At 47.5% G+C, this 17,858-nt stretch overlaps 1 protein-coding gene across 5 annotated transcripts in view; it reads left to right on the top strand.

Moving 5' to 3' along the window:
• Positions 1-15,695, top strand: part of LOC119165421 (prolactin-releasing peptide receptor) — a 42,469-nt gene extending 26,774 nt beyond the window's left edge. For 3 of the 5 annotated variants that reach the window (XM_075871808.1, XM_075871807.1, XM_075871805.1), the window contains 2 exons: positions 12,442-13,367; positions 15,579-15,695. In XM_075871808.1, the coding sequence (XP_075727923.1) occupies positions 12,580-13,367; positions 15,579-15,675 (885 nt within the window). In that variant the 5' untranslated portion in view covers positions 12,442-12,579 and the 3' untranslated portion in view covers positions 15,676-15,695. Of the gene's footprint in view, positions 1-963; positions 1,161-7,047; positions 7,302-12,441; positions 13,368-15,578 lie in introns of those variants that run through there. The other 2 variants (XM_075871806.1, XM_075871809.1) reach the window with 2 other exon arrangements.
• The last annotated feature ends 2,163 nt before the right edge of the window (positions 15,696-17,858 follow it).

Genomic DNA, 17,858 nt, shown 5'->3' with positions numbered 1-17,858 from the left:
GCATCGTTCAAAATAGCGCAGTTAGATGTCATTTCAGCATGCCCACACACATCTAAATAACAATCCCGTAATTATGTGAGTATTTATCAGGGTATATATTTAATTATGACTATTTCACTAAACCGCACTAACAAAAACATCAATTGTGGCTGCTTCAGTCTTCTCAAAATAATATGTGCCAGGTTTTCCTCCTCGTGGAAAACCGTCTTCTTTAAATCATTCTGCGTAATAGTTCAGACAATATATACATAAATACAGAGAGTGTGTAGCATATGGGATTATTGTTTGGTTTTGTGCCGCGTACACGGCTTGACATGATATTCGGTGCCTTGCCGTACGCGTGCATGTTCTCGTTTAAAGTTCATACTTTTACGTATGCATTGTTATCTAAGGATGTCATCGTGGAATGCATTTATCTGGATAGTCACATGCACAGACAATACCGCACGTTTTCACTTCTTCGGTTGACCTTCTCAAGGCAGCGAACTCACTTCGCGTTACTTGTTCCCTGAGGCAGCAAATGCAAGCAGTCAGTGTCTTGCCAGCAAAATTGCTACTTACTACCTTCAGTTACTACTTAGGCAATGAAGACGCCGTCATCCTGGGCTGCGCGTGGGAGTACAAATGTTGACGTCACAGCCTCGGCAGTGCATTTGTGAAGGGTCACGCCAATCGAGCGCATCCGAGAAAGGATTATGGCGGCGGCCGGGAAGCCTTCCGTGAAAAGGTCCATCTACGAGTGCTTTCTTTTAAGCGTCTATCCTGTGCGTTCTATCCTGCGTCTATCCTGTGCGTCTATCGAGTACTTTCATTTAAGCGTCTATCCTGTGCTTTCTATCCTGCGTCTATCCTGTGGGTCTATCGAGTACTTTCTTTTAAGCGTCTATCTTGTGCGTTCTATCCTGCGTCTATCCTGTGCGTCTATCGAGTACTTTCTTTTAAGCGTCTATTCTGGCGGGAGTTCAACGCTGCGAGCTCGGGCGTTTCGCCTTGGGGTACGACGTCGCAAGTACGGCATTGGAACGCGGTCGTCGTGCAGCGCGCCGCAGCCAAGCGGCGCCGCCGGAGGAGGCTGCCGCGCTCGAGGGCGCGTGCCGTGACCGCTGGCTGCGACGCTCGTTAGACGCACCCGAAACGGCTCCTGCATGGACGCACAGAACGTAAGCACTCGTTTTCCGCTTGTCTTACTAACTGCGCCAGGGAAAAAAAATGACTGCGAAAGGCCCCCCTTGCTCCTTTAGACGGCGGTAATTCGTGGGGTGCGCTTTCGCACGTTCAGTTAGACGGGGCACGAACGCTTTTGCTTAGCGCTAATATGTTCGGTTTTGGGAGTCTGTTCATCCCGTGGACATGCTTCCGCAACAACGGAGAAATGAACGACGTAAATGAGTATTAATGGAGGGACGCGTCATCGATGTGGAGCGAGGAAATATTATCGAGGGTCACTGCAAAAAAAAAACTTCAGTAAAACTTTTCTAAACAGTTGTTAGCTTGACGCCATCTTCGCACCTCTTCTTTCATTTCTCCATATCGTTTGTGCCAAATAAGTTCTCTTCTTGCTGCACTGTAATGAAGTCACACGTATATAGATTGTTCGTTAGTCTCCGCCTGCGGCCAGAACTGTTTTTCTTATTTTGACAGATGTACCAGTCATTTGTCTCTTAATTACTGTATTTCAATTAATTAACAAATGTGAGCTAGCCGAAGAACAGTTGCGTGTCTTTACGAAGAAAAAAAAATATTAGCAATCATTCACTGACACATAGTGTAAGGTCTGACCACAAGCATCCCGTACGGGTAAAGGGGGGAGGGGCACTGCTTTTATTCTAGAATTTCGGATGTCTCCATGCACAGTATTAGAAAGATACACACCTCGATTAGCACACAGGTACCATATATTCGTGTGAAATGGCTGTGATGGTTGCCGGACAACATCGCACGTCGCACACAATAGACTATATATCTTAGCAGTCATTTGACAGCAGTGAAAGAAAGGCTGTCAGCACTGGAAAGAGAAGGGGGGTGGATAATAGTTGGATTGCTGAGCTGTTGGGCAGTGTTAAAGGCAGTGTGACAGGTCCTGCATCAGCAGAGACTCTAGGAGTCAGATCGATATATATAAAGAAGCACACGCAGCAACTGTCTTGCCAACCACTCCGCTGTCCTGGCCACGTGAAAAATGGTGCTTGATTACTTTAAGTAACCTCGTGCATGTCTTGTTCTTGTGGGAAGCCAACTAAAACACAAAGCAGTTGTTGCGTACGTCTACGACGAAATTATGCACTCAAAGATGGTTAATGAATGCGTTTTGGAGCGTCTTAAATCACTCCTAAATACAGTATACCTATTGGTTCCCAACGCGCCCAACACTGTAGCGTATAGGTGACCACAGTGCATCAGAATGGTTTGATCGGCAGATTTTTTTCCCTACTTGTTTCTTAGATCATCTTCTCGATGTTCGTCCGACCACCGTTAAAGCTGGTGCTTTCTTTTTAATGCCAATTAGCACAACACACGACCTTTCCTTAGCGTGGAATGGCTGTGACTAAACGCAGAACTGCGTCTGTGGCAATGACCGCGAGCCTGGAGCAGGAACACCTGTGTCTGTAATTAGGTTCGTTGTCATGCGATTTTCTTCCACGCTTAACGTTAGAGGCGTTGTTGACATTGTTTTCCTGGTAATTTTTTTCTTGTTTGTGCGGCATCAGGTTGCATTGTTGCTGGAGCAGTTCACTTGAGTGTCACCGTATCACGGTCAGTGCCACGGCCTTTCTCGCGCATTCTTGTAGAGCCATAGGTAACGTACGCTCAAAATACGTCTGCTGAGAAACACAAAGGAACGGTGGAACTGCATGTATACTTCGACCGGCAAAGCTGCTCATTTCTCTGAAGTTCGGTTTTCATTCGCATCTTAGAGGTTGACATGGTGTTCTCATGAATGAGAAACAAGCCTAATATCTCTCTTTTCAAATTTAGCTTTGACTGCTGCGCTTGTGTCTGTAGGTGACGTCACTAAGTAAAAGTAAAACCCTTAACTTCAGTGTGGTTTTTTTATATGCTTGTTTAGCTACTTGTGATAACTCAGTGAGCATTCTGTTCATTCATTAATGGTGTTCTTTTTTATTCGCGTACTTTATAATAGTTCTTTCGTTACATTGTTGTCATCGTTATGGCTTGCGCATACAGTCCTACAGCCTTTCCAAATATGGTCATGGTAACTTTAATCGCCTCTGCAGGATCTAACTGAATGTCCTTGTTTCTTCGCTTCCGTAGTTACACTGAAACTACTTTTAAGTTGCGCTGTTAGTCTATTCAATTATGTCCTACCAACTTGCCCAGGTTTCCACGCTTCTCATCACATCTGCAGGATCGTTCGTTTTCTTTCTCTCTTTCCGTGTGCTAGCTGAGCGGGCATTTCTCACGGCGCATAAGTTTGCTCCTCGACCATCGCTTAACTCGATCCAACTCAAAACTAACGAACACTTGGTAATACCAAGCGTCTGTCAAAGTACTGTGCGTTTTGCCGCCCTGATTCACCGTGACAATAAAAACCCAGCGCGAAACATGCATCATAGACATATAGACAAGACTCTAGAAGAGGAAGAGAACAACTTTAATATGTACAAAGACCAGACTGGCCAGAACCTCAGGGCCCCGTAGGTAACATAAGGGTGAATATCACAGTCTGCCGGGCTGGGTGGTGCCCTTATTCCAAGGCCCCACTTGTACTAGCCAGCTCTTCGGATCAGTCCTGGCTTATCTTCTAGGGCCGAGCTAGACGGCAGCGCCTCCTATTCGTCCCATGTGCCATTTGTGTCGTGCTCTTCCCCGTGCTCTGCACACTCCCAGGTGATATGAAAAAAGTGTCGGTGGGGCTCGGGAAAGATGTCTCTGTGCGCCGTGGAGCAGACCAGGTGGAGAGTGTGCAGATTCATGTAAGTGTTCGTTTGTAGCCTTCGTAGCACGGTCGCTTCCGCAACGCTGAGCTTGCCGTGTGCAGGAGCATAGATCTGTATTTTTTCCGTACAATATTTAAGGATTGTTGCGTAGCAAGGGTCTAGGGCAATAGGGTCCTCTACTGCAGAATCTGGGGCGGCTTGGTGGTTGGTAAATCCTCGAGCTACCTCATCTGCATGCAAGTTCCCAGTGACGCTCTCATGCCCCGGTGTCCTTGTTACAGTCTGGACGCACTTCACTGTAGGGTCCCATTTATTCACCAACAATATTCGGAGCGTGTGTGCTCCAAACACTTAATCACAACAGTTCATTGAAATGAACATACTAGAAGCCGCGATTAACCAACCACGCTGTCGCAATGGTTCTCCAAGAGGTCACAGCACAGGCGCCTTCAACAACATAGCCCAATACGTGTGCGTGTAGAAGGCTCAGTTTATTGAAAACGCAACCGTTACGTATGGAATAACAGTGTACTCAAAAACTGAAGAGGTACACGTCAGTATACTGTGGAGTGGGTGAATAAATTTGTGACGCGAAGAGCTGATCAGGCCCTACTTATACTCCAGCGCCGCAAAGAAGGTTGTGTCAAACTGGAAAAAGTATCACTAGAGCCCCGCCCCTTCCTTTTCATCGGTCGAGTCTGAAAGACAATCGGAGCAGAAGATGAAGCAATGACGTTATTCTCACAAAGATCTGCCATTAGTGCCGGCTTTCAGGGCAGTAAGTGGAAGCGCGCGGAGGAGGAGGAGCGGCACGCTCTTGATCGGATGTGGGTAAGTGCGGTAAACAGTCATTTTGTGGTCTCTATCTCATGGCAGTGAAAATGTCGGTGGTGGTGGAAGGTGGGGGCACGGGTCTGGTGCGCACTCCCTGTCTACGCCACTGCTTCATGGGTAGGCTAAAGATGAGAAGCAAACAGATCTTAGAATGCAACGTCACGGGCCCTTGATGGCTGCTATCTTTTCAAAAAACACGGCATCATTCCTCCGTCATAAGATTCGGTATAACACGAAAGCAAAACGTATCCCTGCTGGAGTAGTTGAATGTTTAATGCGCACTAACATAAGTAAGCGTGCACAATATCTACTGGTGTTTGGCATTTTTAGCAGCTTTTAACGTGGATGCGTTGACATTGACGCTTATTAATACATCGCCGTTCCGACGACTAACGTTCATGATTATAGCTTAAAGAAACCCTTGCGGTCATAGATGAAAGACCGGGGCGCAGTAAATAGCGTGCCCGGAATCTTGTCCCAAACCGAGATGTGGTGAGTTCCCCAACAGAACTTTTTGTCTTTTGACAGTTTGTATTTCTTCTACGTCATTTCCGTGACGAAAATACGTCACTGAAATCTTTATGAACCACGGAATAAAACAATTTCGTGTTTAAAAAAACATGCGCACGCACATCCATGTGCATTAAACGATGAAGTGAGAGGTCCGACTAATGAAAGGCACGAAGCGGAACCGGCAAGCCATCCTTCATCTCCCCTTACATGCAAGCCAATGGCCTTCAGGATAGCAATCGTGGTTGCAGAACGGTCACTGCGGCGAAATCCTTGCAGCCATTCGTCCAGAAAACGTGAATGCCGAGAAAGGTCGTGTGGAAGATTCTCGAAGGACAGATGCTGACGATCCTTTGTTGCGTTAACGGCAACGAAGGCGGCAGAGCGGAGCCAGCCTACATCCCCGTGACGCACGAAAACGATGTCGCGGTGCAGCAACGCGAGACGCCGACGTACGATGCAGGGGAGCTTCAAGCGGAATAGCTTCCCGACACGATATAGCAATCTCTAATGCGTGGGGAGTCTAACTCGTGAAGCCTTGTCTCCATAAAGGCTCGTACACACCCACTACTATCACCAGTCAAGGGACCTATTTATTCGCAAAGCTACGGGCTACAAATGGTTCCATTGGTCGCAAAGCGACTGCTACCACTTGTGTACCGCTTGTAGCTACCACTTGTAGCTACCACTTGTAGCTCACAGCTCTTTGAGCAGCACCTATAACAGGCTGGCAACACTGGTGATATGTGCCGTGCATCGGTGTTGGCTGAAAATTTCTCGAAGAACATTCATTTTAAGATGGTGGCGCGGATGCATTCCAAGGTCTCGACGTCCGTTAAAGAGATGTACGAGAATGGTAGGCCACGTGGAGTGCCTATGAAACACAAATGCATTCGATATACAGTAGCGACGACAGCAACTAATTGTTACTTTGTAACACAAAGGAATGATTACCTTCCTGTCGAGGATCTCGTGAAGCACGGCGGGGTGTCCTGCTAATATACCATCTTCCCGGCTAATGGAATATCGATCCCTCCGCTTATCACTGCCCGTACATTGAAACCTAATTTAGCGTTCGAACGACCCCTACAATGTAGTACACAAGCCTTAAAACATGCGCCTGATCATAGCGGGAAATAAGCCACCGGCACTGCGACCGATCTGTATCTTTACCTTCATTTGCCACCAATCTGTTTCTGTACCATTACAGTGTTCTATATCTACTACAGGACGAGAACTCTCCCGGTGATTTACAGTTGAGTTTGTCTCTCGATAGCTGATTTTGTTTTCTTCCTGCGAACTTCATCACCCCGCTCAACTGCCTGTTAGCCTCGACTGCATTTACCACCCTCTTCGGTATTCATTGCCGATCTATCTAATCGTCCATTGTCTTGCCATATGAATTATAGGACTCGTGCATGTGCACTTTTTTTCTTTTATTGTCAACCGTCATATAAAATATTAAAATTTGTGAAACGCGAGCAGTTGAAGTCGCAATATTTAGACTACGCTATTGTTCATTCATTCATTCATTCATTCATTCAGACTCCATATCTGAATGAATGAATGAATGAACGAATGAATGAATGAATGAATGAATGAATGAATGAATGAATGAATGAATGAATGAATGAATGAATTAATGAATGAATGGACTTTATTTAAAGTCCGGCAGTTTTACCGGGCGAGGTGGAAGAGGGGATTAACCCCTGTCCCTTCTTACTCTCCGTCGAATATGATGGCGGTGCCTCAGATGACCGCTCGAAGTCCTTGCACCCGGGCGGCATCTTCAACTTGCCGGACGGCCCAAAGCTGGTCGGCCAGCTCGTCGCTTGTGAGCGCCGCCTCCCAGCGGCAGCGCAGCTGACGCCGCCGATCGGCAACAGTGACCGCAGCCGCGGTGGGTGCAGAAGCAGTTGGCCTCGGAGTTCGTCCCTGCCTAACATGCGTCGCAAAGGGAGCGGCGGCAGTGACCTCAACTTTTTCAGCACACTCCCAAAGCGTGTGCCGCAGTGTGGTCCTTTCCCCGCACGCTTTACACGCGTCCGTCGGGCATAGGTGAGGATAACACAGGCGTAGGATATAGGTACATATTTATTTGTAATAACCTCAGAGTTGCGACCTGTTTTTTGTTCAATTTGTGTGGTGGTGGGTATTGGCGTCTGTTTAGTCTGTAATGTTGTGTAATGTCGTCGAATGTGGTCAGGCGATCACCCCACGACCGTTGTTGTTGTTGTTGTTGTTGTTGTTGTTGTTGTTGTTGTTGTTGTTGTTGTTGTTGTTGTTGTTGTTGTTGTTGTTGTTGTTGTGTGGATAGTGCCATCACCCCGCTTTCGGAGGTGAAGGTGGCCACCGAATCGGCCGCGGCCTCGGTGAGTGAGACCTGGAGCAGCGGCGTGGGTCGCCTGGTCATCCGCGAGCGCGACACAGGTGTGAGCCGGTGTCCACAGAAGGAAGACATTCACACTTTCAGCTTTGAGATACGAGGACGACGACGCCGAGGCCATCGCCCCGCGAAGCTCGCCACCGTCCTAGTTGCCATTACTTGACTGTAGCATCCGGGCCACCAGACACGAGATGCGACCGCGCGCAAAGCCGGGGACGGCAGTTTGCGAGTCGCTGATCACGACCGCACCCATCGGTGCTGTGATCAGTGCAAGAGCAATCGCCGCCTCTGTGTGTTCCGTACGCACCGTGGCGCTCGCGAGGCCTGTGCGATTCACAACAGGCCTATCTTTCTCAAAGGCCTTGTGTCATCTTTGGTGCGTTAGTTCTAAAGGGGTTAGTAGTGACGTCATCTCCTGGTGGTTGCACTTGTCCCTGTTGTAAATTGCCGTCTAAAAAAACTATAAAGCAGGGGAATGCAGTTCTTGATTCATTTCAAGCTGGGTGGTAGTTATTCAAAATGGAGCGAGGACTGCACTCCTCTGCTTCATAGGTTTTTTTTTTTTTCAGACGGCGATTATCAACAGGGACACGTCCCACCACCAGGAGACGACGTCATTACTAACCTCTTTAGAACTAACACGCCAAGGATGACAAAGCGCCTTTGAGAAAGATATCTCCTCCTATAGAAACGTCGGCCAGCCTGCCTGAGGCACTTCTACTGTTCACCCTGATTACCCCATAACCTCAATAGTGTGTTTCAACCATTGAATATTTTGTTACTGGTTCTTTCCATTATTACTATCACAAAATACTCACATGAAGAATATACGAGTGCTTAACTTTACATTCCAGTTAGATTCATCCTGTGGTGGTCTTGATAGCTTACATGTAATTATATACTGTATTAGTCCACCCAAAACACCATCATTGCATTTGTGTCGGAGTCTGACAAAATACGCCAGTAAATTATGTTCCCTCTCAACAATTTGTTCTTCCTGTTACTACAGCTGTGATTTAAATAAAAACGCCATAGTCACGCAGCACAGTCACAGCGATAGTGAGAAGAGCGGCCTCTCAGAGCTATTTCTAAACACACTTCGGGTAACTGCTACAAGCACAGTTGCTGAGTACACACTATGCCAGAAATAATCATAACTTTTGTGTCGTAGGCCAGCGTTCACTGTCATCCTTCAGAAAAGCGTGGTATCCGCTACACACTTGCTAGGAATTTTGTGCATTTTTATTGAGTGGCTGACGACGATGAAGAAATATGCTTGAAGTGAGTATGCGCCACAGTCAATAGGTGATCAAGAACAAGTTTTCTAATGAGTTGGAGCACTGGACGAACCACTCGTAACGTAATTTACATTGTGTGAGGCCTGGCTGTTCCTTTGATGTTCTAAAACGCTTTATTACTCATATTAACGTGATTTCCTTCCCGGCATTAAGCCTGCCTAAGGCCAGTTCAGAAACAAGTTCAAAGCACTGGCATTGACTCAGTGGTATAACACTGAGCTGGCACACTGCGGACCCGGATTCAAATCATCAGTGTGTTATTATTGTTAACGTGGTTGCTTGGGCGAGTTGGTACGACATGATTCACATAAAAAACAGCGCCAATAACGAGAGACTAGACTGTCTGTCTCCTTCTTTTTCTAGTCTCTCGTTATTGGCGCTGTTTTTATGTGAATTATTATTGTTATTTTGTTTACTAATTTTTTTGTTCAATACTTGTTACGGACACTGGCGGTGGCGGCGGCGGACAACTATGGTGTTGCGCGTGACCCGTGTTCTGATCTCATAACAGCTTTCGCTGTAAAATACAACTGCACATTCCAAGAGCACATACTCAAGAGGAATGGTGCAATTCAGCACACATATTTCATGCGTCAGTCTACCGTAGTGGGTATCAATCAGCCCGCATGGTCGATGGACAGCACCACCGGCAAACAAATTGGCTAGAATGCACGATGTTATAGAGTAACGGACAGCGGCCGTCGACGGGCAACATGGCCAGCTCGAAGAACATGCCCAACGGCTGCCTTGAGCCAGGTTACTGCGACTTGTTCCTCTGCATCATCCTCTACTTCGCACTGGTCATGCTGGCCGCATTTCTGGCCGCCTACTACTCGCTGCCTGTAAATGCAACCACTTCTGCTTATTGGTGAGTCCCACCAGTGGCCACTTTTCGTTGCTCAACATGAACAACTTTACTGTTGTCTTGAGAGCCGAGGCAGCGGGCCAATTAGGTAGGCCCCCACCCATCCACTAGCTATAGCCCCATGCCGGAACAGAGACCATACCATTCCGTACGTTCACGGGCCCTCTGGATAGCCTGAAGCAGGACCTCCTGTGCGGGGTCTAGTTGCTTCATCTTACCCCGCCACGGTGGTCTAGTGGCTAAGGTACTCGGCTGCTGACCCGCAGGTCGCGGGATAAAATCCTGGCTGTGGTGGCTGCATTTTCGATGGAGGCGGAAATGTTGTAGGCCCGTGTACTCAGATTTGGGTGCACGTTAAAGAACCCCAGGTGGTCGAAATTTCCGGAGTCCTCCACTCCGGCGTCTCTCATAATCAAATGGTGGTTTTGGGACGTTAAACCCCACAAATCAATCAATCAATCAATTGATTCATGTTACATTTTAGAAAGGTGCTCTAGATGGTATAGAATATGTGATTCTCTTTATAGCTATAAAGATGGATTCAATCCTACATCGGAGAGCAAATTACAGCATGTGCTTTGTGGTTGCACGCTTTCTGGCTCCACTTTATGAAGCCATCAGGCCGGCCACTACGAAGGCCAGATCCATCGTGCGTACGATTTCATTTTTGAGTCATTGGCAACGCCTTCTGATAAGCAATTGTTTTGCTCATTTTATATGGTCTAATATGAAATGATCATGGTCACAAAACATTGAATGTAGCAAGCGTTGTCATTCTTAAAAGTTCAGTGTAGCACTGTTTATTTACCTGATACAAATACAAAACTTTGACGTTGTCAGTGTAAAATGGCAGTGCTTGAGAGCGTCCGGAAAAAGGTATATGCCCGCCCAGACGTCTACACGCTCGTTCCTAGCGCTTTATTCATTTCATTTCTATCGCAAGGAACACCATGTGGAACACTATGGTTAAACGAAATGGTGTTACCTTTTTTTTTCTTTCGTGAACAACCTGCCCGTCTTTTACGTAACTTACCACCTGCATTGGTATGACCCTTTTCATATAGACTGTAAAACGCTTCGAGGTACCTCTAAATCATTTCTTTCTTGTGACCACTCGCCTGTACTGAGGTGGGTGGAGAAATGAACACATTTTTTTCAATGTAACATGTCTATAAAAAATACGCACACGTACAAGTATGTGCACAAACATGCGCATGATACAACATGTGTCAAAGGTATGATGAACTCCCCCCACCCCACCCCCGGAAAAATGTTTCCCCTGCTTATGAGATATGCTAGAGGTGTAGCCGAGAGAGATGTGGAACGACTGGTGGAACAATGAAACCAAGACAAAGTGACAATGAATGAAAATCTCAATAAAGAGTAATTTTGACAGTTCAAGCAGTGGAAGATCTATCAGAGCTATACGGGAACCAGCCGTGATGCCCAGAGCCTGATGCCAATGGAAGGAGAGCTTGTTTTTTGACTTATGACAGCAGTTTATTCAGCTCATCTTGCATTTGATCGCAGATACCCTTGCGAGACTGCCTTGTTTAGTTTGGCATTTTCGTCAATACTCCTTTTCTAAAAGGTGTCAGTGCAATGCAACTTTTATTATTTTTTATGTTTATGCGTTCACTTATTTTTGGTGACATTGATATGATTACGGTATTACAAGTTCTACAGGAATTATTGAAGTTGATGAAGCCATAGAGTACCACGGGTTTTTACAAGTGAGAAAGATGAAGGGTGAATATAATTTTGAAGTGACTTACAGTTACACAACATTCCTGTAGCAATTCAAAGCGCACTTAACTAGGCCTGGTCATCATCTGTTAGGCGTCATTTGCGCTTGACATAACAAAACAGGAAACTCAGTGTTGATGCCTTCGAATAGTTATCTACATTGTAGAAGGCTTGTCACCATGTTGGTTCATAATATGCATATGCTAAATATTGATTTCTTCAACGTTAGAAAAAGTTGTTTCTTTGATTTCAACCATCAAGGAAACGAATCACCAAAAGGCATCCAAGTAACAGCAAACTGTCTGCGGCTTGCTGTTGCACCCGCGTAAAATCGTAATAATAGTAATTCTTTAACGTCATCATGGTGCGTGATAAGCATGCACGATGAGACATTGTTCGAGACATTGTTCAACTCGGTGAAAGCACATTGGCGTACTTATTAGGGTGGGGGCCATTATTTGGACCCTCCACGCGCCGTTGGTGTCGCCGTGAGGTTCCGTTAAAAGCCCGAATATACAGAATCGCCCAGTGCCTGGTATGTTTTATGTGCGAAAGAAATAATTGTGCGGGGACGGCCTCTGATTGCGGCTAAATAAGAAGGCAAATGCGTGGGTCGTCTTCCGTCACGCGAAAGGCCCATGGGGATAGGGGCTGCGTCACTTCGGCAGTACGAGTTCCCGATCACAAGCGTCTTGTTGAGCGCCTGTACTAGTCGGTTGATTGCATTTGCGTGTCTGTCATGCTTTTTACGTGTGGAGCACGTACCTTATAGCCGGGTCACACAGGTTGCTACTGACAATAAACTGCAATCCTTCGTTCGCATAACATTCCGACTTGTTGCTATCGCATTCATTGCTTCGCCCGTGCAGTAAAACTGTCTTGTTTTTTTTTTTTTTTTTGCAGATCAACGACACGTCGAGCTATGGCGGTGGTCGCAGCGGCGCAGCAGCCGCTCTCTTTGGCCTCCTGTACGCGGTGGTGTTCGCACTGGGCGTCTCGGGTAACGCCCTGGTGTGCGTCGCCGTGCTGCGCCGACACACCATGCGCACCGTTACCAATCTTCTGGTGGCCAACCTTGCGCTCTCGGACATACTGTTGTGCGCGCTGGCGGTGCCCTTCACGCCACTCTACCTGTTCCTGGGCCGGTGGCCGTTCGGCGCCGCGCTGTGCCATCTGGTACCGTACGCGCAGAGCGTCAGCGTCTACGTCTCCTCGCTGACGCTGACGGCCATCGCGGTGCATCGGTTCCGCGCCGTCGTCCACCCCCTGCGACCGCGGCTGCTGCGGCCCGGATCGTGCGGCATACTGTGCGTCGCCCTGTGGGTGGCCAGCGCGCTGCTCACGCTGCCTTACGCCGCTTTCGTCCGCCTGGTGCGCCACGGGCGCACCGCCTACTGCGAAGAAGTGTGGCCCTCGCTGAGGGGACGTCAGCTCTTCGGCGCGCTCACCACCGCCGCCCAGTTCGTGCTGCCGCTGGGCGTGGTGGGAGGCTGCTACGTGCGCGTCGGGCAGCGCCTGCGCGGACGCCGTCGCCGCAGCGCGCACCGCACGCAGCTGATGTTGCTCGCGATGGTGCTGGCGTTCGCGCTCGCTTGGCTGCCGCTGAACGCGTGCAACCTGCTGGCCGACTTCCACTCCGCGTCGCTGGGCTGGCCCATGGGCGACGTGCTGTTCCTGGCCGCGCACGCGGCTGCCATGAGCTCGACGTGCTACGACCCGCTGCTGTACGCCTGGTTCAACGACAACTTCCGGAAACAGTTCGTCAGGATGCTCCACCCCGACCAGCAGCAGAACACCGTACTGGAGACGCTGCGCAGCGACGACCCGCGGTGAGCGATGACAGCCTTTCAACGTCGATAAAATTGGTGTGGATAATGCTATCTGCTGCTTGCTTTCCATAATTTCTGCGCTCTCTTCCCTATATCGTAGAAATCGCACTAAGTACAACCTTCACCTTCTCCTCCCCCCCCCCCCCTGCTAAGATAGAAGTTACCCTGGGCCTCCACCATTGAACAAAGAAGTATTCCCTTCTTCACCGAGTTTCCTACCCACTCACTTTACGCTTCATCTATTCTGTTGCAATATTTCATTTATTATTTTATTTATTTTTGGAATACTGCAGGCCAAAAAGGCCCAAGCAGGAGGGGCACAAACACAACCACAAGATCAGTACATGAGTGACACAGCTTGACTTAAATACATCTGTGTAAGAGAAGAGCGAGTAGAAGAGAAACATCAAAACAAAAAAAATCAAGCGATATTGGGAGGAGGGGTCAAGATTCACAGAATTAAACATTGGGTTCATGAAGATCGATGGTTTGGAGCAAATCAGAAGGCAAGTTATTCCATTCTGTTACAGTTCTCGGAAAAAAGGAAAACTTAAATAAATCTGTCCGCGCAAAATACGGAGTTAAAGATCGGATAAATATGCTAACACTCCTAGCGAACTTGCTCCGTCACAGGACTTTATGGTGTAAAACTGTGTTTGTATTTATTTTCAAATGTCAAATTATTGTGGTATTTTGTCGCAACGAGATCTGAAAGCATGCCTTGTTTTAAAGAATGAGGTCCTTAGCGAAGATTTCAACGGAGGTCAGCACCGCTTGAGTGTGTGTTTGTGTATATGTAATGCTCCTGATACCCGACTACAGGCATTTTTCCAACCTATAGAACACTGAATCTGGGCGGCTGCAACTTCAAGAAAAATATTACAGCATATCCACGGAGTGAATGATGATGAGTGGGGCGAAGCGTCTGCCCATCCCTGCGTCCGTGCACGCATCTGTCCGTCCGTGCGTGTGTCCGTCCATCATTGCATGCGTCCATCTATGCGTCCGTCTATGCAACCACCGTCCATCTGTCTGTGTCTTTTTGTCTGTCTGGTGACGAGCACGAGCGACGATCACAGAGGTAGCGTAAAATGGACTGAGGTGCCTTGATCTTGGCAGCAGTGCAGAAGCACGTTAGGTGCCTGAATCCATCGAAGGGAGACCGAGACAGGATCGGTATATTGACTGGCCAGAAAAATGAGCCGACATTAGGTGAATGCATGACAGACCCCGGGAGTTTTGTTTTAGAATCTGGCTTATTTTATTGCTATAACTATAGGGATACGCGTACTCTAAGCGCACTTATGCCGTCTCCATGAGGCCAAAGAAATCGATGACGGCACCCCGCGCGTCTTTGATCTATGTGCGACTGCATGTGCGCGAGGGCTGCCAATGATCGTAGCTCGCATTGGCACTCTCCGTCGCGAAACAAGGTGCATGGAGGGGTCAGGGGGAGAGCTGTGTGGCTCCAGCAGATACTGCGTACTTTGACAGGTCATGCGTTGTTTCCACGTTTAGAAAGCGACCGACTCATACCTTTGTACTTGTTCTCTTCTCACGGCAAAGTTCGTGTTAAATCAGCATACAACATGCAGGTCGCTTCATTCGCCTCGGCGGCTGCTCTTTCCATTCTCCGGCCTTTTTGTTGAGTCACGCCGGGTCACGCGCTATAAGAGAGAGCTACCAGCCTTGAAGAGTATGAAGTTGGGCAAGTTAGTAATGCATAACTGATCACGTAGCACAATACATTTTGACGCAGGACAATGTGTGGCACATTTTTTGCGCTACGTGATACGTTACATCTGCCTTCATTCGTGTAGCATTCGGATTTCTTCCTATCGCATCAACTGAATTGCCGTTGTGGCACAATCATTACATTTTCTTCGTACTCGGGATATAAATGCTTCCTTTTCACTTTAGCATTTTCAGCTGACAAGATGCCCGGAGATCTATCTCGTAAGTATGTATGTATGTATGTATGTATGTATGTATGTATGTATGTATGTATGTATGTATGTATGTATGTATGTATGTATGTATGTATGTATGTATGTATGTATGTATGTATGTATGTATGTATGTATGTATGTATGTATGTATGTATGTATGTATGTATGTATGTATGTATGTATGTATGTATGTATGCGTTGATGTTTCTACGTTATTGATTCATTTACATAAAACAAGTAAGTGCCCCTATCTTTCACCCAGGTGCAAGGTGAGCGAGCACCAGCATAGCCTATCTTCCCAGGCGCCCCCAGACCAAGAGATGGAAGAATCAAGAGGCATCGCTGCCACATTTGTGTGAATAAACATTGTCACTTGTCACCTGTTGTCCCACGGACATAGAAAGAGAGAATGTCCCACTGTTGAAAGTTACGTTAAGTAGTTTTACGATTAAGACTTGTTATTATTGAAACGTCTTGGAAAGCTAGTGCAGCGCAGGCATGAAGGAAAACATATGATTGCACAGATGACATTATGTCATTGTGCTTCCTTGTCACAGTAAGCATTTTTTTTTCTCTTTTTGACCACTTTCATATTCAAGGAAGTGCTGGTAAGTACCAACAAAAAAAGAAAATCTGCCTCTTTGCATACTGCACAGACTGCTCGTCACTCAGTGAAACTCTTTTGAAGCGAGTAGCGAGTATGTGGAGAGGGCTAAAAGTTCCCCCCAAGCTGTAGTATTCATTGCGGCTTCCTCGGCGCGTTAGGCAGCCCTTGATCTCGAGGGCAGAGCCATGTATTACAGTCTCCTAGCGCGCTCTGAGGCGATCGCTAGAGACTGTTCAACCAGAATTGTTCGTTATCAATCCACAGTACCATATTACATGTTGCAGAGTGGCACTAGAAGCCAACTTTTCGCAGTTATCTTGTCGTGCATATATGTCGGGTATCACCGGGATCTTAAGCTGAGGACAACGCAGCGAGAAATGGAAAGCAAAATGATATGTGTAACCCTAAGGTTCAAGAAAAGGGCAGAGTGTATCAGGGAACAAACGGGTGTTAAGTACGTCATAGTTGAAATCGAGAAAAAGAAATGGTTACGAGCACAGCACGTAGCTAGAAGGCAGGATAAATGCGGTTCATTAAAGATCACAGACTGTATTCCAAGAAAAGTAAAGTGGGGTGGGAGAAGACACAGTTAGGTAGACATATGAGACTAGGAAGTTTGTGAGTATAAAGTGTTAGCAGCGAGCACAAGACCGAGTTGGCTGGTAGAACATGGGAGCGGCCTTTATGAGCAACGGGTTCGTATAAGTATAAGGAACCAAATAGCGACAAGCATTCAGTGTTTAATCTCCACAGTGATCTACTCTCTACAGGCCATGCTCGCTTTAGTATTTGTATTGTGCCTGGCGCTCATATTAATAACAAGAGCGCTGCGCGCTATGATTTCGCCTATTCCATCACCAGTCACAGACAGCCTCATGTTAAGGCCTGACCACACGTCATTTCGACGCGGTGCCGGTCCCTCTGCCCATGGAGAGAGAGAGCGCCTCGCTACGTGAAGCTCCGCGCTTTATCTTTCTCCAGAGGGAGAGGGCGCGGCACCACGTCAAAAACCCACGCGCTGACGCGCGTGGCAATGGGTGCGTGTGGCTAGGCCAGTATTCTGTGGCCAGGCCTTTAGCGGTGAGACGCACTGCCAAAGCCAGAGGGAAGACAGGTGCGGTATGACGTGTGCTTCCGCGATTAGTCGCGGCCGGAGACAATATCGGAGACCACATAACTCGGGGCTAGTTCCCACCTTTAATCACTGCTGGTACGAGACACCCTTATTCAATCCTCACTAGGAAGCCTTCATGTGCGAACCTCCATGTCACACGGAGGCACGCACATGAAGACTCTCTAACCCTGGGTAGGGTGTTTCGATGACAACGTTACCTCGTATAGATGTCTACACCATGTACAAAGATACTCTAGCATCGAGACAACCTAACTCTGGTTACTCAGTTCAGTGATCCACGCGCGCCGCATGTACCCGCTAGCCCAGCCGTAGGAAATGATATCGCAATCGCTTTATAGTATTGATCAGATTACTTATACACTTGTGCCCGTATCTAGAACAAGCACACATAATCTTTACCTCAGCTATATTCAGCCAGCGCTAAAGGCTGCAGCCGTATTTACGTCATAAATGCTGTCAATCCAACACTCGCATCCAGTGCAGCGAACATGCGATAAGAAATGCTCGGGCACATTATCGTGGCCGTCCGTTTAATGTGATCAACACCCCCATTGAGATAGGCTGCGTTCATTTAGCCACGCCTGCCAAGTCTGTTCTCCGAGACTGAATATAGGTATACTGCAAAATACTGAAATATACGGCACTCGAAGCTTCAGGACGCGAATATAAAGCAAGCAAATGCATACAGGCTTTGAACTTACGGATTGCACAGCGCTAGATAACGATGTGTTGAATCCGAGGGGAAAGGAAACCAGGCCCGCAGGTGCCACCGTGTTGACTTTTTCTCTGCGCAGCCGTCT

The sequence above is a fragment of the Rhipicephalus microplus genome, chromosome 8 (assembly GCF_043290135.1).
Source record: "Rhipicephalus microplus isolate Deutch F79 chromosome 8, USDA_Rmic, whole genome shotgun sequence".
Lineage (NCBI taxonomy): Eukaryota > Metazoa > Arthropoda > Arachnida > Ixodida > Ixodidae > Rhipicephalus > Rhipicephalus microplus.
The sequence above is the reverse complement of the archived record's forward strand: the minus strand, read 5'-3'. Positions and strand labels throughout refer to the sequence as shown.